This window comes from Ambystoma mexicanum, chromosome 5p (assembly GCF_040938575.1).
Source record: "Ambystoma mexicanum isolate Mex_15411 chromosome 5p, UKY_AmexF1_1, whole genome shotgun sequence".
Classification (NCBI taxonomy): Eukaryota; Metazoa; Chordata; class Amphibia; order Caudata; family Ambystomatidae; genus Ambystoma; species Ambystoma mexicanum.
In genome coordinates this window covers 1,153,297,064-1,153,319,966 of record NC_090930.1, presented here as the reverse complement: position 1 = coordinate 1,153,319,966, position 22,903 = coordinate 1,153,297,064, and the positions used below count along the sequence as shown (strand labels likewise).

The 22,903-nt window shown below is 43.8% G+C and overlaps 1 protein-coding gene across 1 annotated transcript in view; it reads right to left on the bottom strand.

Annotated features, from left to right (window-relative positions):
- GPLD1 (glycosylphosphatidylinositol specific phospholipase D1) overlaps nucleotides 1-22,903 on the bottom strand; it is a 701,308-nt gene that overhangs the window by 120,040 nt on the left and 558,365 nt on the right. Inside the window, exon 17 of the mRNA XM_069613627.1 lies at nucleotides 3,860-4,016. Coding sequence (XP_069469728.1) covers nucleotides 3,860-4,016 — 157 coding nt within the window. The remainder of the gene's footprint in view (nucleotides 1-3,859; nucleotides 4,017-22,903) is intronic.

The window sequence follows — 22,903 nt, the reverse complement described above, 5'->3', positions numbered from 1 at the left end:
TCTCTAGTTCCATGTGTTAAAATCGCAGCAGAAATGGCCATTTACACATAAAATCGCGGCAAACAGGCTGTGGTTTTGCCGCCGCAATCCATGTAAAGTATGCAGGGGACAACCCAGCAACCCCCAGACCCATTATACCATTTAAGGGGAGCAGGGACACCCCCGCAACCCTGGCTCCCCTTAAATGGTATAATGGGGTACACCTTTACCGGGTCAAACCACAGCAGTTGTGCTGCAATTTTTTGTAAAGGTGACATTTTTGCCACGATTTTATTACTGCATACCAATTCTCCTCATAGGCACACCTGCTCCCTCCTTTCCTGTAGCTCTCTGCCGGCCTCCCTTGGCCCTCTTCCTGCTCCCACCTGCAAGGCTAAAAACCATGGGGTCATCTTCAACTCCACACTCTCCTTCTCTCCTCACATCTCTGATGTCTCTAAGAAGTCACACTACCAGCTGCACCTCCACAGAGGTATTCTTCCTTTCCTCTCCTTCCCCCAGAAGCTCACTGTCTCCAGAGCTCTGGTTCTCTCTAGGCTGGATTATTGCAACAGCCTCTTTCTAAATCTTCCTGCCTCTACTCTCCGCTCCTTGCAACTCATCCAGAACAGGACTGCAAGACTTATCCTTGGCCTCAAGCCCAGGGATCGTATCTCCCCAGGACTGAAATCTCTGCACTGGCTCCCAGTGACTGCGAGGATTAAGTTCAAAACCCTATGCATTGTCCACAAGGCCTTCTGGGGCATGGGGCCCCATAATAGCTTCAACTCTCTCTTCCTAAATATCTTCCTTCTCGAACTCTCCGCTGATCCACCTCCAACTCCCTCAGGGTCAGTCGCTTCTCCAAGAAAGAGTTGTTGGTAGATCTCTTTCTTCGGCTGGGGCCTCCCTTTGGAACAGCCTCCATGCCTCCCTTAAACTTGAGGAGAACCATCTCCGGGTCCGGAAGCACCACAAAACCTTTCTCTTTGCTTCTGCTTTTTCTCCTCCTCTCCCCTACTGACCTCCTGGCTGTAACCTGAACTGCACTGGTTACCTGGACGCACTCTGATCTGGGGCCCAGGTCTATCCCCCGCCAGTCTCACACACTTGCACTGCTTGCCGGCAACCCCTGCACTTGGGGACTGTTTCTGTATGCCTACAGTCCCCCTACCAGCACTTGACACCTGATGTCTGCACTTACCCCTGCACTTGCCACTTCTGGCCGTTACTTTCACTCATTGTTATTTTCTATTACCTTGTACTGCATTGTCCCTTCCCCCCTTCCCACGCATTTGCGCGATCTGAATGATACCTGATACCTGACCTAGTAGGATCGTTGTCTGTCGTGCCTTGAAACACCTGTGTATAGGCGCGTTATAAATTCCATACCATATCATATATCCTTTTTGTTAGTGACATTTGGGTCTGTGTTTTATCCAGGGGGAGAGCACCTGGATCTGCTAGAATCTAGCGCTGGGGTACAGGTTGTCCGCTAACATGGGCAGGGTGTGTGATGGAGTCAAAGATGTGAGCTTTGGCATTGCTGCGTCAAATGAATATGGTATTGGTAGCCAGAAAGCTGCTGTGTATGTGTTGGTCTGCATGCGTAGTGTAGGGAGCTGGGAGATGGCCAGACGAGTCGGAGAGTTGGGGCAAAGAGATGATATTAACGAACATTAAAGAAGCTGTGTTATTGGAGTTTAATGCTAGACTGCAGAGTTTGAGTTTCAGTCTGCTTTTTACCTAGCAGTGGAGGTTTTGTTGTACAATTGACCAACTGTATGTAGACGACTTAATTTACTTTTCAGAATGCCATTGTATGATGATTGCAGAATGCTAATAAAGTATCACAGCTGATGGGAGACAGCAGGGGAGTTCAATCTCCCAAGCTTCCTGGGTTGAAATTATGCTGCACAGAAGCGACTGTGTATCAAATATGTTAGCAAGCAATACAGCAATAACTTGTTGCATAACATGTGCCCACACTCTATCAATCACAAAATGCGTCTTTACAGTTCGTGATTGAACAGAGTATTGAGAAATTGCGAGTTCAGAAATGGCATAAGCTGGTGATCCCTTCTCTCATTGCACCCTCCTTGGGATTTGGACGGTGGCCCTCTTTATGAGGGGCATACAAATATACAGTTCTATGCCTGATCAACACACCATTTTGATTAGAGATTTGTTAAAGTGGAATTACTCACTAAGTAATGCATTTGCAGTAAATATGGTCTGGGACATCATTTGGTGGTTGCCAGGGGTAGCAGGTGCTCCCTCTGGATCCCCCTCTTAGAAATGTCCTCGCAACCTCTGCACCACTGGACAAAGAGTCAGTGCCAAGAGCAGATATCTGTGCTGCACCTGAAAAAAGTGGTTGTAAATGCAGCTAAATGTGCCACAGCTTTTTTCACCTGGAATCTTGAGCTCGTTCGCTGGAGAATTAACAGGGATGCAGGAAAAACCATAAAGCCACCATTACTAAGAGGTTGGCAGTCTATTAGTGAAGACTGCCTGCATGGGTGGGTTCAGAGGCAGGGCTGTCTGTGCAGCTCAAACCTGGTACTGTAGCAACAGAAATGCAATGAGGGTAGGTCTAGCTAGCTGGGAATTGGTAAGAGCAGTCTGCAGTACTCAGTGACAGCGCAGCATGAACACAAATCTCATCCATGTTTCTCGTTGTCTTCTTTGCACAGCCAGTGAGCCACTGGGTCTGTGATGAGAGGAGTGTACCCCAGTGGCTTCTGCCACCAATCCTGCCTGGGCACTGTGTGACCTGATCCAGATCTGCCAGACATGCATCACAGGGAGACTGTAGATAGACGCAGGGTGAGATAATTCATTTACATGAAGTTGCCCTCCACCTTTCAAGTAAACCATCTGTTGCTTCCTCAAGCAAAATATATATATATATTTGGAAGGATAGTTCATGGGAAACAAACTTGCTTAAGGAACAAGAGGATGCAGTGCAACATGGGTTCAGTTCCTGGTACAGTGCTTGGAGGCTGGCATTAAGCAAGATATAAAGGACCAAAGAAAATAACAAAATGAGCCTTTCCTAGGGGTGATGTCATGGAGCTGCAGCTGCTGTTTCCATTTTAAAATTAAAAAAGAAACTGCAAGTGCTATGACCTGCAACACATCCTTCTCCTCTATCTCCCATCTAACAAAATACAGGGTGGGTTACTTACCAAATACGCAAAACAGAAAGGTTATGGCTGGAAGGTTTCAAGTTATTCACAACCAATGGCACAGCTCTGGGCAACACTCCAGACCATCGTTTTTCTGTTTGGACTTGTGTTGGCCAGTTGCTGTTTTCAGTCTGAGGCCAGACACTTGGGAGGCACTGCATGCCTGCGCTTTGGGGTTTAGGTCTCTTCGAGATTCTCTGTCTGTTTACAGTTTAGCCCCAGTGCTGTACAATAGTCCAGGTTATTGTATTGGACGTCTGCTTACATCCACAGTAATTTGGTAATATGGGCCTGTACACAGTGATGTTAATGCTACATGTGGTGATCCATTTGTGTATGAAATGTATATCATATTATAGTGAAATGGTAACCATATGTTCCTTAGAGCACTGAGGAACAATGCTATGTGATGTTACTTCCTGTTTTGTCAAGGGGAGAAAGGTTGTGTGACATCACTTCCTGTGATGTCATTTGGGGGCAGGGTCAAATGCCATCACTTCCTGTGATGCCATCAGAGGTCAAGGGCCGTGTGATGTCACTTCTGCTGCCTCTGGCATTTTGGTAAAATGACGTTCCTGTCTATGGTGTGTCCAGATATTGCTCACAAGTGCAGTCCACAATGCCCAAATAGGACATTGAATTATAGCTGTTTCATGATAGCAAAGTGCCCCTTAATGCAGAAGCTTTACCTTTGCTATTTCTGTTGGCGCTGGAATAAAATGCGATCACAATTCCCCGCTGTTGCCCTCCGCCGGGTGCGTATGGAGAACCAATGACAAGATCATTTTTTCCGTTGCCATCAATGTCAGCAGAAAACAGTGTCCAGCCCAGGTTACAGTATGTATCCTGAAAAACACCAAACACTTCAGTTATCAGAAGAAACTAGTATTGAAATGCATATCTAAGCACTGAAAGACGCATATCAAAAGAAGTGAAAAATCTAAAAGAACCAGCCGTACTGGCAGATCATATAATTATCTGTGTGTTTTTTACAGCTGTAACCAGGCACTGCAGTTCAACAGAAGGTTATAGATATATAAGAACACTGGAAAATTACAAAGACACTTTACAAACAAACGTTACATAGGGGCCAATTCTTAGAGCATTTTCCTGAGCTATGAATGCACTTTTATATATTTATTTATTGCATTTGTGTAGCACCCTAACCGGAAGGTATCACAGCGCTTGAACCAGGGGAAGTAGAGAAAGACACGACAGTCAGTGAAAAACAGAATTTTTGTCACAATAGAGTCATTCTGTACACATGGCGCAAATTAAACATGAATTACACACAAAAAATAAACAGTACAACATTGGCATTGATTCCCAAAAATAGTGCCACTTTCACATGGAAAAAAAGTAACTGATATGTTTCACAAAACAAGTTAAGGTATAGAACATGCATGTGTGAGTTACACCAAACATGCTTATCGCATGCATGCGTAATACATCTGTAAAAATGTGTGCTCCGAGTGAAGGATGGGCCTGGGGAAAGGCAATATTAATTATATTTAAACATTGGTGGATACGTCGTAGCGTACATGAATTGTCACAAATATTTGAAAATCCATTTCCCATATTAATTTGCAGAACTAACTTACACAAGAGTGTGCTAGGTGTAAGTCGTTCTCTAAGTGTTGGAAAGTGATCCAAATGTTTTAAAAGTGTTTGGATGTGTGCTGGAAGTGGCAACACCACCTCGTTTTCAAAGGGATGGAGGGAGAAATTGTGTCAGAGGGGGTCATTACGACCTAGGCGGAAAGGGGTTAAAAGTGCCAGTAATGGTGCCGGAGCCGTCAACCCCTTACTGCCCCATTACAAGTCTGCCCTTAGCGGGTCCCGCTAGCAGACCAGGGAGCTAACAACGGGCCCGTTATTAACGGGCCCGTTGTTAGCTCCCTCACCATTCCCATTGAGCCTGATGGGGGCTCGAATGGGAATGGGGATGTACCGGGTCCGGGTTCCTCGAATGAGGAATTACCGGGTCCTCCAAGGTTGGAATGGCCCGGTAATTCCTCATTCAAGGAACCCGGTACCCGGTAAGGGGGTAACCATGCCGCAAATTGCGGCATGGTTACCTCCAAGGTCGTAATGACCCCCATAGACTGCTTTTACCTTGCATAAAAGCTAGGTGTGCCGCGTTCTGAAAAAAACAGGCAGCAGTGTTAAGATGGCAAAAATGCAGCTGGCAATGGTTGTACATGGTCCCTTACCTGGAAACCTCAGGATCTCTATGGGAACTCGAAATTACAAAAGACCCCAGCCTCTGACTTCCTGCTACTCCTCCATGTAGTCACTTAAGTAAGTCTCCGTAACACCACATGGCTCACCTGGACTCCAACTTCTGGAGCTATCGGGACCAAACTGCCCTCTTCCTTTATAAATGGGCAACCACACTCTCCGTATGCCACCCAAAGCATAATGTCATAAAACCCTTGCAGGTCACAAAGCACACAGGAGACAATGTTTATTATAGGCCTGCAAGCAATCATAATCCCTCTTTTGCAATCACTCACAAATTCCTGCTTCTGTTCACATCCTTTAAAAATATTCTCGCTCTACCCTGCATATCATACGTTGATCTAGCGCTCTTCCCTTCTTTCTCTCTCCTGCTGTCTCTATCCACTCTCTTTATATGTCACACTGCCTTTTCTTCCCCTGTCTTATTTTACGTCTTTGTCTCTTTCTATGTGGTTAAGAGATGCAGTGCCAGGTGCATAGAATATGTTATGTTACCATAAACCACAGTAGTAAGGTGAGACACCTTTCATCAAGCATTTCAATTGACAGGTGGTCTTGGCCCTTTTCCACGCTCCTGACCCCCTATAAAGTTAATTGAGTCTGTCTCCTGTTTCTACTTTACCACGTGGGTGATCCCTTCAAATACCCTCAGTCCGAGCGGAGCAAGGCTGACTGTTTTTGTACTAGAGACCTGTGCTGAGTCTGTCTCCTGTTTCTAATTTTCCAGGTGGAAGTCCCCTTAAAATACCCTCAGTCCGAGCAGAGTATGGCTGAGTGTTTTTGCTCTAGAGTCCTGCAATGGTCGAAGTGCATGAAAAGAAGTAGTGGAGCTATGTTCCCTGCCAGCCTGCACACACTCCCCAGAAACCCCATCATCATACCGCCTTCCACACACAATACAAACCCCCAAACACATGCACCTGTTCTTTAAGGGAACGTTCAGTGTAGTGCACTGAAAGTGCAAGTCTCAACTTCTTCCTACATTCTTTTTTTAAAACGAAACCGTTCCGGAACGGTTTCTGTTTAAAATAAAAGTATAGGAGCTGTAAAACGTAATTTAAAAAAGTAGAGGAGCACCGCTCCCAGCCGCTCCCGCTCACTTCGACCACTGGAGTCCTGTGCTTAATCTGTCTCCTGTTTCGTCTTTTCCAGGCGGGAGTTCCCTTCAAATACCCTCAGTCTGACAGAGCGAGGAGGAGTTTGGCTGAATGTTTTTGCACTAGAGATCTGTGCTGAGTCTGTCTCCTGTTTCGACTTTTCCAGGTGGGAGTTCCCTTCAAATAACCTCAGTCCGAGCAGAGCTAGGCGGAGTGTAGCTGAGTGTTTTTGTGTTTCTGTGGATCATGGGGAGTCATCTGCTCAGCACATCACTACGTCTATGGCAAACGTCATCTGTTTATGAGTTGATTAAAGGAGTGGTTGGTTTGGTCTCAACGGAGGCTGGCAGGCTGACAGCTGCCTTTTTGTTTTTGTTGTTTCGCTGTGTTGTCACAGAGACATCTTTTGCATTGGAGGAATGTTCATCAAAACACACAGCTGCATGAGAGCTGTGTGTGTGGCACATGGTGGAGAAGCAGTGAATACCTTGTACATTACTACACATTGCTACGGGTTTCTGACTGGGGCGAGTTATTTGTCTGACCTTTATCTTCAATGCCAGTCTGCCATGCCGTGCCATGTTGTGCAGTGCCCCAACCGATGATAACTCATAAAAGATTCATAACAGTTTGTAATGGTATGGCATTCTCATTATGTTCAGGTGTGCCATATCAGCAACGGATTCCTCGAGATGTGGGTTTAGCAGTTAAAATGGAGCAGTCAGGGAAACATTTGCCCCTGCAAAATAAAGAGGTGGCACCTCTAAATTTTGACAATACTGTGGTAACTATAAAAACATGGGATATTGACTCACGTTCAACAACGTTTGCTGAAATCCTAACAGGAAAAAGGACCGAGGATGAAATATCCCAGTCTGTCCCCCACTGTCAAGCAGTTCATTGTTTCTAGGCATTGAGCCAGTGGACAATCCTGCTCAAAACCTCTTTGAAGCTTCATGCTCCTTGGAACTTTTAGACTTGGAGAACATTGAAATCTGTCCCCACAAAGACCGTATTGCTGATGTCTCTATGGTGGGCCAACAGTTTCTCATGAGCTGTCCAAACAGGTGCTACTGTCCTTGGGACTAGAAAGGGCTGAGTCACCAGCCTGGGATAAGAGAGAAAATGTGTGCCTGTATAGAACCCCTATATCGATAGGGGTACCACCTCTAAAATCAGAGAGCAAGGTGGGACTTCAATCAGATGACCTGAACCATCATTCACTTCCTAGTCTGTCACCAGTTATTCTGGAGAAACAAAACCCTCAAGGTCAGGAAAAGTGTAATCAAAATGTGTAAGGGGCGCTACCCCCAGTTCAGGAGGTGATAGTTGCCTTTTCGTTTCCTGTTCTTTCACGCATACTATCCTCAATGGTCATGAACTTGTGCTATATGAAATACGTGATGTTAGGCAAATGCTAAACGAATTGCTGGTAAAAAAAAATGTCCGTTTTGGAGGGCTTCATCTCTGCCTTGAATAGACCAACTAACCGCCATACAATGGCCAGCGCAAATGATGCCCAATTTGTAGATTTATGGAGAGGTCACCTCTATTCCCGGGTAGAGATAAGGCCTAGTGGCCCGGGCAAATTAGTCCATGCTAAGTATGGTGAAACAAAGGGAACCCAATTTGATTTTCTGATGACATGCCCTGAAAAAGTGAATTCAAGGTCAACTCAGATGCCCGAATTGAATTTTAGGCAAAATTATGAGGTCATTCGAAATAACCCCTTAATGTCGGAGGCTAAAGATGCTGAAGGCCTCTGTTCTGATGATTTGTTGGTAAAAGGGAGGGTTATTGCCCACCTGGTAAGTGATGTTGTGTTCAGTATCAGACCCATGGATGATAAAGCTAATCTAAGACAAAAGAAACGGAAGAACTGGAAAAATGTATCAACAGAAATCCTATAAGAATTCATGCAAATGTTTGGTTAACGTAATCGGCACCCACCTGTAAGTACTGGGCCACTAGAAGAGTTGAGTGGGAGAGAAAACGATTTGCCCCTTAATGCCCCCACCTATAATGACGATTTGGTCAAAGAAGAGGAATCTCCAGAAGTAGGAAATGTTGGGAGGACGCATAAGAAAAAGGGTGGGAAGGTTCTGCCCAAACCACTGATAGAGGACAAGGGTCCTCTATTACTCCATTTTTAAAGCCTGTAAAAAAAACTGGATTCGACATTTTACATGAGTGTTTTGACAGTCCAGTCTGATACAGAGACAGAGATGGCTCCTGAAGGAGATGGTGGGTCCCGGCATACGGAACCCCCCAATTCTTTGGGGGAAAGAGTTTGAAATGCACAGGTTACGTGTACAGAAGTATCTTTAAAACTTCCAGCTCGAGATTGTATACCTAAGAATAAAGGATGATATAAGGGTGGCTGCGCCAGAAGATACATTTGTACCTAAAGGTCCTCTAGTGTCAGAGATAAAAGTTGGGTGGTCAAATTATGCTATGACTTCTAAAGAGATTCCCATGAAAGGGGTGAAGAAGATTTTCCCAGTATTATTTTCATTGGAAGAACGTAGGAAAAAGGTGAATGAAAAAATGGGTAATGCTGTACCAAAAGTGGAAAAGAAAATCGGGAAAACGACATTCACGCTGCCCTAAAGAGGGGAGATAAATACTGTTCAAAATACCAGTTATGGTAAGAGTAAAGGCACCGTACTAGGTGAAAAACTATATTTCCTAAAGGTTGAAAGGAAATTTAAAGCTGAAGAATGTTTCCCCTTAAATAGGCAATATGTGTTGACTCTATACAAAGAAATACCTAAATTGACCCCAATAAAATCTGGGGACTTGACTGAGGAGTAATTTACTCACCCAGCGAGAACTGATAGAGTAAGGCATGAATTTAAGTTTGAACTCATTAGAAAACTAATGTTGTCAGAAACTCAGGCTTTTAATGATATGGGTTATGATTTGCTTACTTTCGTGAAGTGACCTCCTATGAAAATGGAGAGATTTATTTTATTTATTTTTATTTATTTGTATAGAGCACAACTGCCCTCGGGCATCGTGGCGCTGTTAAGAAAGCTTACTTAGTTACATAGTGTATTTGTAATCTTAGATACAAAAGTGCTAGCAATGACATACACTTTGCGTGGCCTCCTTTTTGAGGGGCAGCATTCGCATGCAATGATTGCAGAAAGTGATGCGCAGCCCCATCTTGAAGGGTGGCATCAGCATACAATGCAGAGAGTCAATATATGTGGCACAGACATGATGTGCAGCCCCATCCTGAAGAGTGGCATCAGCATACAATGCAGAGAGTCAATGTATGTGGCACAGACATGATGCACAGCCCCATCCTGAAGGGTGGCATCAGCATACAATGCAGAGAGTCAATGTATGTGGCACAGACATGATGCACAGCCCCATCCTGAAGGGTGGCATCAGCATACAATGCAGAGAGTCAATATATGTGGCACAGACATGATGCGCAGCCCCATCTTGAAGGGTGGCATCAGCATACAATGCAGAGAGTCAATATATGTGGCACAGACATGATGTGCAGCCCCATCTTGAAGGGTGGCATCAGCATACAATGCAGAAAGTCAATATATGTGGCACAGCCCCATCTTGAAGGGTGGCATCAGCATACAGTGCGGAAGGTCAATATATGTGGCACAGACAGAGGTGACCAGCAGGATGGGGGGCACTCATGCACACACAGGCGACAAGCTGGATGGGGAGGCACTCATGCACGCACAGGCGACCAGTGGGATGGGGGGCACTCATGCACACACAGGTGACCAGCGGGATGGGGGGCACACATGATGCACAGCCCCATCCTGAAGGGTGGCATCAGCATACAATGCAGAGAGTCAATGTATGTGGCATAGACATGATGTGCAACCCCATCTTGAATGGTGGCATCAGCATACAATAAAGAGGGTCAATATATGTGGCACAGACATGATGCGCAGTCGCATCTTGAAGGGTGGCATCACAGCAAGTCAATATAGATGGCACAGACATGATGCGCAGCCCCATCTTGAAGGGTGGCATCAGCATACAATGCAGAGAGTCAATATATGTGGCACAGACATGATGTGCAACCCCATCTTGAATGGTGGCATCAGCATAAAATAAAGAGGGTCAATATATGTGGCACAGACATGATGCGCAGCCCCATCTTGAAGGGTAGCATCAGCATACAGTGCGGAAGGTCAATATATGTGGCACAGACAGAGGTGACCAGCAGGATGGAGGCACTCATGCACACACAGGCAACCAGCGGGATGGGGGGCACTCATGAACACACAGGCGACCAGCGGGATGGGGGCACTCATGAACACACAGGCGACCAGCGGGATGGGGGGCACTCATGCACACAGGTGACCAGCGGGATGGGGGGCACTCATGCACACACAAAGTTCATGGGGAGGCGGGTGGAGTACCGTGGTGGACAAGGGTAGACAGGGCCTTCATCCTGGGCCTTAGTCATTAAGGGCCGGCTCCCGCCTCCCGGTTGGCACGATTGGCCTATCACGGCCAAGGCAGCCAATGGGAGGGGGAGTCAGGCCCAACAATGAGGAAGCAAGCCTGCAGTGATCCGGTCCTGCCATCTTGAAAGGCCAAAACCGCAATGTAGTCATAAAGGCAGTACAAACAAAATGGTCCAAAACCCCAGAACAGGGCTGTTTCCGCCAGGAAAGTGCTCTGGTTCAGATAGTTCATGGAGCAGCATTTAAATTATGAATTGAGGTGAAATTTCGGAATAAAGCTCAGGCCGGCGCGGTAAGCCCCAAGAATGGCAGAGTTTACTCCATTATGCTGTAGTAGCCCACAGGTGAGGCTTCAAGGCTGGGCGATGGGCAGGGGAGCAGGAGGTCAGGCTCTGAGGCTGGAGAGAAAGCAGGAAAATATTGAAGTGTGTCCACGTGATTCACTGGTAGTAAAAGTACATTGAAACACTTGTGTATAGGCGCGTTATAAATGCCATATCATATCATATAATTTTGAAAATAATGATTCTCGCAGGGTCGACTAATTCAGTAGGTCCAACAAGAACAGTTGAGTATGATTGGGCATGTATTTTGAATACACACCGAAAATGGTGGGTCAAATTGGGAATGTTGAGAGAACAAATTTAAAATATCCTCTTGGAACATGCAGGGCTTTGCCCATTCATCCCACCCATACATTCCCTGAGGTAGGTCGTAATTCACAGCTCTACAAGAAACATGGATTTTAGAAATACCCATACTAGAGGGTTACACCCTATGCTATGAACCAGCAAGAAAAGGTATAATGGAGAGGCCGTTTGGAGGTTTGGTTTGTGTAATAAGAAATGACTGCAAACTAATAATAGGATAACAGCTGTTGAATGATAAGGATATTTTGGCCGTATCTCTTAAAATGAATAAGAAGGGGGACGTGGATTTGCATGTTTGCTTAATTTTGAATGTGTATTTTAACCCTAGCAATGGAGATTTAAAGAATGTTTTAGTAAGGATAAATGAAGTGCTGGAAATATACTTGAAGGAAGACATCAGCTGTAAGTTAATAGGTGATTTGAATAGCGAATGTTTAAAAGAGCATTTCTACCGTGGCAATGTATATGTGAAAGGACCATATGGTTTGCGCTATGTTGTTATGTTATGTAGAATTTTAAAGTGGAGCGTACGCCAAAGGCATCTTGGTGCTAGGGGGTAGCAGGTGAAATGTCCTATCTCTAATACTTCTGGGCGGGGCCAAGCTGCGTCGCCAAAGTCACATAGTTGGTGCACACATAAACACCAAAAAATGTGAAAGTTTTAATAATTGTATGACAGGCGTGTCGTGCTTAGGCCCTGAAATCCTGCATAGTTCAAATTGCAAAGGTTATAATCCTAGAAGGATGTATTCAACACAAGTAGAGTTGCAAAAGCATTAGTGTCTTTATTCCAAAGGATGTCAGCCGACACATGCTTCGACATGTGTCGTTTTCAAGGCAAAAGGTCCAATTTTTAAAATCCGAGTTGGGTTGGAATGGGATGAACCCGAGTTGGGTTGAAAATCACTTGCGGGGGATTTTCAAACGCGTAAGAGGGATCGAGCCCTGTTGAATTTCCTATACGATCAGATCACCGCAATTTTGAAACAACTCCTTACAGACATACTAGCCTAAGAACATTCACACACGGACATGAACTGGTAATTCTTTGGAACTTCGACTCGTGCTGGCTCCAACGGGATTATCCCACAGATTTAGCCCATTCCAACCCAACCTGGGTTTTAAAAATCAGACCTTTGCCTTGAAAACGACACATATTGAAAGACGTGTCGGCTGACATCCTTTGGAATAAAGACACTAATACTTTTGCAACTCTACTTGTGTTGAATACATCCTTCTAGGATTATAACCTCTTGCAATTTTAACTATTTAGAATTTCAGGGCCTAAGCGTGACACGCCTGTCATACAGTTAATTTTAAAAATCCAACTGAGGCACGCGGGCCAAAGATCTGGAGGCCAGGGATAGAGGGCGGTTATGGAAAGAAGTTTTGGGTATTTGGGATCTATCACTGGTAAATGGTAATATAAAGGGGGATATTCCCCCCAACTTTACGAGGGTAGGTTGTGGTACAAGCTCCACATTAGACTACATTTTTATGTCAAAGGAACTTTTTAATCGGGTTGAAACATTAGCGGTTGATGATTTGAGAGGGAGTGACCATCGCAGTTTGTCGCTTAACCTATATTTGGGAATTGACTATGAATCTCCAACCACAATATGTGTGTTGAAATAAGAGGGGTGAATACTAGAGTAATATGGAGATCGAAACTTGCTGGCAGATGTAATATTAAAATGGCAGAATGTCTATATGAAGCTAACCGGGAAAGGTTAACACCCGAAAGATTTGTTCCTTTTGAACAAGATACCCTTGTGGGCCTCATGCCTGTCAGTGAGCTCCTTAAAGCTAGGCGAAATAAAAAATTACATACTCACATCTTTGATGACGAGACCCAGAAGGAAAATAAACTTTAGGTGACAACTGAGATCCTTCAGGAAACTGGGTAGCCTAGTTTTTCCTTTGCTGAAGAAATTGAAACAAGATCACTCAAATCGGATGAAATCAAATAGGTAACTGAGGTACCATCATGAACCAGAAAGAATGCTGGCTTCTCTGAATTCATAAAATGGTGTCTCTTTTTGGTAATTGATTAAAGATAAGAACCCTCAAAGAACATTGCAGGCCAATCCGATTACAGCGGATGTCTGGGCTGACTTTTTCCTAACATTATATGGGGAAGTCCCCCTCACTGTACCTGGGTGACATGAGGTTTACAGATTTGACCATTTGTCTTGGGATTTCCTTGATATTATCCTGGAGGATCTGTATGGTGCTATTACCAGAGACAAGAGTTCGAATGCACCGGGACCGGATGGCCTTTCCAATCTCACCTTAAAATCTGATCCTGGGTTATGTTCTCACATATTATCAGAATTATTTGAAAATGTGATAAAATTAAAGATAATTCCTCTTACATGGATAGAGGCAACAGTAGCACTTATTTATAGGTAAGGTGATAGATCAGAACCGACCAATTACGGCCCATCTCTTTATTGGATGGAACTTATAAGATCTTTGGATCCCTGGTTCTGAAATATTTACATAAAGAAAGAAAAGTACCTATATGTATTGATCTATTCCAATCAGGATTTAAGAAGGGTGTAAATATCTCCCTGTACTGCTTCATTATATCGCTCCTGACGAGTCAGGCGCAGGATGCAGCGAGACAAATATTGTGGCCTTCCTGGAAATAAGAAAGGCCTTAATCTGTGTGAATCGGGCCCTTTTGTGGATAAAGTTAAAAGATCAGGGATGTCCACCTGCCCTGTTGGATATGTTGATGGCTCTACACCTTCACACAAGAGTAAATGTGAGATTGGATGGCACAGCAAACTCCTGAGGCTGGATACAGACTGAGAGGGGTTTACGCCAAGGATGCGTTTTGGCCCCTTTCCTTTTTAATGCCTATATAGTGGATTTGGAGACAGCCATCCAAGAAGTGAGTACTTACCCTCCTAAATTAGGAAGCCCATTAATTTCTTATCTTCTATATGCAGATGATTTAGTGGTACTTGATTACGCACAGGTAGGTCTCCAGAGAGTCCTGGTTGTAATTAAGGAGAATTTTAGAGGCGTGGGCTTAGAAATGAGTGTGGCTAAATCAAATATTCTGGTCCTAAGTAAAGTGGAAAAGAAGGAAATAAAGACATTTCAATGGGTGATTAATGACTAGAGATTACAACAAGTACATATTTTAGAAAATGAATTTTCAGTTTTAATAACCTATGTAAAAGAAGGGCTGTGAGTAAGACTGCAGTAATCCCTTCATTGACACAGTTGAGACAGTTGGACAAGAAATGTTGACGCCTTTCCCTTCCTCCTCTATTGAAATTTTATCACCAGAAGATTATCCCATGAGTAATCCATGGATCAGAAGTGGACACTAATGTGGGGCATTGGTTGCAGTTTGAGGGTAAAATCTGGCATAAGGTGCTTTCTTTACCACTGGTTACCCCAGTATCAGCAAAAAGACACATTTTAGATTTCAGCTCGATCCAGGTTATGATTGACTGGAGAACTTTGCAATTATATAAAAGTTTATTAGAACCCGAGGCAGTTCCCTGATTATAGAATTGCAACGTATTTTGGGCCTAGGCATTTGTAAACCACTTTCATTATGGGTTGAAAACTGTACTAAGATCATGGTTCATGGAGGGATATCAGAGGAAATGTTTCTGTCTAGACCGAACACAGTAAAGAAACGCCTCTACGAAGTAGATTGGGTTGACAATAGGATGGTCCTATCAACTTATAGAGTGTTTGAACACTTTGTCTATGATAGAAGGCCTGTTGTATCAATGAATAAGGCATTGCGAAAATATCCTTCTAAAAAGTGTAGGGGATTCTGGCTCTACTTGAAGGTGAACTTGTTTTCAACACATGAAGTGAGGGGGGCTAGAGAAAGCATTCCTCGAGCTGGAAGATAGTGTTGATTCTGCTACAGAGAAATTGAAACCTTTTATCACTTGGTAACTATATGTCCTCTACTTTGTAGAATGTATGATAATATATTGGGAAAACATTTGTGCTTTACTGTACAAGACTTGGAGGGACTGATAGAATTTGGTATGCTTTGCTTGGAACCCCCCGCCCCCTGCCTCCTTGGTGAGTGCTGCTATCAGACTTTTAGACTCCATCTTCCTGGATCAATTGTGTTAACATACTAGATTGTGTGAGGAATTTTAAGTGATAGGAATGTAGGATTTTTAATTGGGATTAGCTGTTTATTTATCTCAGGTTGATTAAGGAATTGTAACGATGTTTTCTTAGACTAAGTTTGATGAATTCTCGTGATTAATTATTGTGATCAATTGTGATGAATTGCTGTTCTTTTATTTCTGTTATTTTTGCTTTTTATGATTTGTTAGGCTATACGTCCTGTGTGAAAAGCTTATTTGTGATGTAAACTATAACACACAATAAATGAATAAAGTTAATTGAACCCCAAAAAATGTAATTGACAGCCAACATTTTTTTATAACACTTTTATATAAAAAAGATAGGATCCATGGTGTAGGGCAGAGATAAATATGGAGGTGAACCCCTATAAATGTAATTGAAACCCCCAAAAATGTAATAGATTATGGAATGGAGGGTGGGTGTAAGTAGCTGCAGATTATTAAGAGTCCAGTTTGTAGTTATATAAAACTAATAAGAACCCCAGTGTAGGGTAGAAATAAAGATATATCCGAACCCCATGGCACCCCCAAAAATATGATGAAAACCCCCCAAAAAATAAAATAAAATAAATGAATAAAAAATATATTTGATAGGAATTTATCTTCCTTCCCCTCCCCCGCCCATTTTATGCACTTTTTATTTGGCTAGCCCACGTTTTTTTCCAAAGCAAGCTATAAAGGCCTATTTACCATGTTTCGTCTGACCACGTTTGATTATACTTACCTGTGCCCCTGAATTTGTTTTATTACTGATTTTATTTCATAAGAATCAGAATCAGTCTCCTTCACTTTTACAGTGCTACTCTCGCAGCTGATAAGTGTGTTCCTCTATACTGCATTGAACTTGCAACTTTATTACATCATTCCCCCTTTTATTTATTTATTAATGACTAAATCTTTTTGGGCCTAACTTTCCTTTTTAGCAACTTCATCTTTATGTATCCACATTTTTCCAATCTTGCCATGTCTACCCCAGTCTCCTCCCATCCATTAATGACTTTTGAGTGGATTTTATACCCTACAGGGTTTAGATAAATGTAAGTAACTTAAAACGGTCTTTTACTGAATTAGTAAAGGTTGTACAATACTGTTTCTGACATAGTCGTCTAATCAAACAACATAAGAGCATAACATAATCGATTGTTTATAAAACTTGTACATGGCCTCCCGAGAGGGAGCAGATCACCCCACGAGACAAACGTCTCAGATTATAGCTACAAATACTGTAACATTTGTATAATCGTTGTGATACTTATGTTATGCTCTTATGTTGTTTGATTAGACGACTATGTCAGAAATGTATGTTTGGAAAAATGTTGATTGGTTAATTAAAATGAACCACATCTCTAAACACTGTTGGAAATACTGGTCTATACCTTTGGTCTATTGAATTACATGCTTGACAGTGAATGTGCCATTGATAACAGTATTGTACAACCTTTACTAATTCAGTAAAAGACCGTTTTAAGTTACCTACATTTAAACCCCATAGGGTATAAAATCCACTCAAAAGTCATTAATCGATTATTTGAACTTAGGTTCCTCGAGGCGTGCATTTGGGCTTACTGCTTAGCAATACACAGTTCTGTTTTTGTGTATTCCGACAGACACACCAGTAGGGTTTGGCCAGCTGGGTCTCTGAGGGGTATTTCGATAGGTCCATAAAAATACTGAACTTCAACCACAGTATGTGGCGGTATTTCCAGCTAATGGATAAAACAGCCAAAAGCAGTCTGTATGTTTTACACGAGACGGCCATTTCTATGGTATAACCCATCTATAAAACTTCATACGGGCTAAACTCTTCTGTAAGCATTGTCACCATATTTTCAACAAGAAAAATAAACACAGTTGTCAGTATCACTGTCACTTGTATTTGTTAATGTTAATGTTAAAGTATATGTTAAAGGATATTTGTACCGCACACTATCACCACCGGAGTGGTCCCCTGGCACTCTGGCGTATCTGAAACGGAACGGGGATGGGAGGTGAGTTAGTGGGAACGAGCAGGAAAAATGCAAGAGAGCAGTGATGTGCTGTTGGCAGCTTCAGTTTGGTTAACACTGTTCGCTGAGCTTGGGGGTGCTTTCCGGTCAGTAGCTGTCATGTGCAGCTGTGCGAAACTATGTGTGGTTTGTTTTGTTGTTGCAGTGTAGTGAAGTTTGTGCGGTTTGTTGTACTTTAGGGTTGTGGTTGTGTTTGGTTAAAGTTTGAGAGGTGTATGCAGAGGAGTGAAATTGTTAGTGGGTTGGTTGTTGGCCTTGCTATCTAGGAGTGATATGTGCTAAATTTCTACGCTCTTTCTAGATGTGGTGTGTGAATATCTCTAAATTTCTATCTGGATCCGGCACTGGTCAGCATTCAAAATCCTGTCAACATATGACGCATGCCAATATTCACAATTATATCCAAATGTGGCATTGGCCCACCTTCAGATTCTGTCTAGATGCAAAGCAAGCCAGCGCTCACAATTCTATCTAAATGTGGCACTAGCTGGCACCCACAGTCCTGTCTAGATGCGACGCAGGCCAATGTTCACGATTCTAAGTGTGGTACTTGCTATCATTCACAATTCTTTCTGGGTCCGGCGTAGGCTAATGTCCACAATGCTATTTAAATGCGGCACATGCTAATATTCATGGTTCTAAGTGTGACACTTGCTGACAATCATACTTTTATCTAAGTGTGGCACTTGTTAGCATTCACATTCCTAAGTAGATGTGAAGGAGGCTAATGTTTACATCTCTATCTAAATGTGGCATATGCTAATATTCACAGTTCTAAGTGTGGCACTTGCTAACATTCACAATCCTAGATAGATGTGATGGAGGCTACTGTTCACAATTCTATCCAAATGTGGTACCTGTCATCATTCAAAATACTGTCTTGGTCTGGCGCAGGCCAATGTTCACAATCCTATTTAATATGGTGCATGCTAACAGACACAGCTCTAAGTGTGGCACTTGCCAACATTCACAATCCTATCTAGATGCGACAGAGGCTAATGTGCACGATTCTATCTAAATGTGGTGCTAGCTGACACCCACAGTCCTGTCTCGATGCGACGCAGGCGAATGTTCACGATTCTATCTAAGTGTGGTAATTGCTATCATTCACAATTCTGTCTGGGTCCAGCGCAGGCTAAGGTTCACAATTCTATCTAAATGTGGCACATGCTAATATTCACAGTTCTAAGTGTGACACTTGCTAACATTCATAATTTTATCTAAGTGTGGCACTTGTTAACATTCACATTCCTAACTAGATGCGAAGGAGGCTAATGTTCACAATTCTATCCAAAGGTGGTACCTGCCATCATTCATAATTCTGTCTGGGTCTGGCGCAGGCCAATGTTCATAATGCTATCTAATGTGGTGCATCCTAACAGTCACAAATCTCAGTGTGGCACTTGCCACAGTCACAATCCTATCTAGATGTGACAGAGGCTAAAGTACACAATTCTATCTAAATGTGGTGCTAGCTGACACCCACAGTCCTGTCTCGATGCGACGCAGGCCAATGTTCACGATTCTATCTAAGTGTGGTAATTGCTATCATTCACAATTCTGTCTGGGTCCGGCGCAGGCTAATGTTCACACTGCTATCTCAATGTGGCACATGCTAATATTCACAGTTCTAAGTGTGACACTTGCTGACATTCATAATTTTATCTAAGTGGGGCACTTGTTAACATTCACATTCCTAACTAGATGCGACGGAGGCTAATGTTTACAATGCTATCTAAATGTGGCACATGCTAATATTCACAGTTCTAAGTGTGACACTTGCTGACATTCATAATTTTATCTAAGTGGGGCACTTGTTAACATTCACATTCCTAACTAGATGCGACGGAGGCTAATGTTTACAATGCTATCTAAATGTGGCATATGCCAATATTCACAGTTCTCAGTGTGGCACTTGCTAACATTAACAATCCTATATAGATGCGACAGAGGCTACTGTTCACAATTCTATCCAAATGTGGTACCTGCCATCATTCATAATTCTGTCTGGGTCTGGCTCAGGGCAATGTTCACAATGCTATCTAATGTGGTGCATGGTAACTGTCACAGCTCTAAGTGTGGCACCTGCCAGCATTCACTATCCTGTCTAGATGCGAGGGAGGCCAATGTCCACAATGCTATCCAAATGTGGCAATTGCTAACATTTACAATTCTATCTAAGTGTGGCATTTGCTAACATTCACAATCCTATCCAGAAGCAACAGAGACTAATGTTCACAATTCTATCTGAGTGCGGCACTTGTTGTTATTTATAATCCTGTCTAGATGCGGCAGAGGTTAATGTTCACAACTCTATCTAAATGTGCTAATTGCTAAACATTCAAAATTGTATAGAGAAGGTGCAATCCAATAATCACTGTACCATCCTAGAGGGCACAAGCTAGTCATCACAGTACTATCCAAGAGGGCACATGGTAGTCATCACAGTACTATCCTAGAGGGCACAAGCTAGTAATGACAGTACTATCCTAGAGGGCACACGCTAGTCATCACAGTACTATCCAGGGAGGCACAAGCTAATTATCACAGTACTATACTAGAGGGCACACGTTAGTCAGCACAGTACTATCCTAGCGGACACAAGCTAGTCATCATAGTACTATCCTAGAGGGCACAAGCTAGTTATCACAGTACTATCCTAGAGGGCACAAGCTAGTCATCACAGTACTATCCTAGAGGGCTCAAGCTAGTCATCACAGTGCTATCTTAGAGGGCTCAAGATAGTCATCACAGTACTATCATAGAGGGCACAACCTAGTCATCACAGTACTATCCTAGAGGGCTCAAGCTAGTCATCACAGTGCTATCCTAGAGGGCACAAGCTAGTCATCACAGTACTATCATAGAGGGCACCAGCTAGTCATCACAGTACTATTCTAGAGGGCACAAGCTAATCATCCCAGTACTACCCTAGAGGGCACAAGCTAGTCATCACAGTACTATCCTAGAGGGCACAAGCTAGTCATCATAGTACCATCCTAGAGGGCTCAAGCTAGTCATCACAGTACTAGCCTAGAGGGCACAAGCTAGTCATCACAGTACTATCATAGAGGGCACCAGCTAGTCATCAAGTACTACCCTAGAGGGCACAAGCTAGTCATCACATTACTACCCTAGAGGGCACAAGCTAGTCATCACAGTACTATCATAGAGGGCACAAGCTAGTCATCACAGTACTATCCTAGAGGGCTCAAGCTAGTCATCACAGTACCACCAGAGGGCACCAGCTAGTCATCACAGTACTATTCTAGAGGGCACAGGCTAGTCATCCAAGTACTACCCTAGAGGGCACAAGCTAGTAATGGCAGTACTATCCTAGAGGGCACACGCTAGTCATCACAGTACTATCCAGGAGGTCACAAGCTAATAATCACAGTACTATCCTAGATGGCACAAGCTAGTCATCACAGTACTATCCTAGAGGGCACAAGCCAGTCATCATAGTACCATCCTAGAGGGCTCAAGCTAGTCATCACAGTACTAGCCTAGAGGGCACAAGCTAGTCATCACAGTACTATCATAGAGGGCACCAGGTAGTCATCACAGTACTACCCTAGAGGGCACAAGCTAGTCATCACACTACTATCCTAGAGGGCACAAGCTAGTCATCACAGTACTATCCTAGAGGGCACACGCTAGTCTTCACAGTACTATCCTAGAGGGCACAAGCTGTCATCACAGTACTATTCTAGAGGGCACAGGCTAGTCATCACAGTACTATCACAATTTAGGTAGGTTTGTTATGTGGCAGGGCTTCCTGAGTAGAGTGAATGCTCTACTCCCCACCCTGGCCAGCCCCTACCTTCTTTGTTGCTGCAGGTTGAAGGCTGGCTACTGGCTTCCCCTGCTGAACCTGCAGACCCCATCTGGAGCAGCCATAGTTGGAGCCGCCCTTTGCCTTGGGGCCCTTAGCCGTAGGGGCTGCTGGGCAGAGGGCTGCCCTGGGGTGTCCTTGAGGAGGGTGTGGTGCGCCAATCGGGGCAGGAGGGTGTTGAGGGAGGCAGGCAGAGGCAGGAACGGGAAGCAGGGTGGAAGGGGAGAGGAACCACACGCCGAGTGCACTCACCGTGCTATTAAGCACAAGTGAAAACATTTTAGGAAGCCACAAGATGGTGGGGGGTCAGAGGGCTCCTACCTGATCTGCAGTTCACAGCCAGATGGGACGGGACGGGACAGCCGCTGCAGGTCGAGTAATGGCCTGAGATTATTTATTTTTTTGTTTGTTCTGTGCACCAATCGGGGTGGGAGGGCATTGAAAGAGGCGGGCAGAGGTAGGGACGGGAAGCAGGGAGGAAGGGGAGAGGAACCACACGCCGTGTGCGCTCATCATGCTATTAAGCACAGGTGCAAACATTTTAGGAAGCCACAAGATGCCGGGGGGTCAGGGGGCTCCTACCTGATCTGCAGCTCATGGCCAGATGGGCTGCAGCTCATGGCCAGATGGAGGTATTTAAGAGAGGAGTGCAAATGCTTAAGGAGAGACCTTCAAAATGTATGCAATTTCACACCTTTGCAAGGTTGTGTGCATGTCTAAACATTCACATTGAAAATGCGGCTATGGGGGCTGTAGTGTGTGAACCACGTTTTGACTGTCTCACTTGCGGGAAATGTACCCCTAGAGTCAAAGGTGTAACAGGTGAATCTGTCGGGTACGTATGGTGCCTGTTGTCAACATGGCTGAGCACCTGTATTATATGATGCCGGTAGACCTCAAAAGAAAAGCGAGGATTATATTGTGTATACCATAGAATCCTGGTAGGAGAATATAACGCACCAGCCAAACTACATATATGCCAGTCATTTAACAGGTGATAGTTGTTGGGAATTTGAGGCTGATTTGTGTGTGAGTGATTTGTTAGCACCTTTGAAACAACTCAATTCACAGCCTACATGTTTTTAGCTCATAATGCCAAAGGGTACGACAGGTATTTTATACTCTGAGAACTGGTGAAGGAACAAATTAAAGTGAAACTATCACACAGGTTGCTAAGCTCATGGCCATGTTTGTGGTAATGTTACAGATTTTATTGACTCCTTGAACTTCCTACCTTTGAAACTCAGTAAACTCCCAAAAGGTTTTCACTTTCCTGGTTCAAAGGGCTTTTTTCCATATCTTTTCCACACAGCG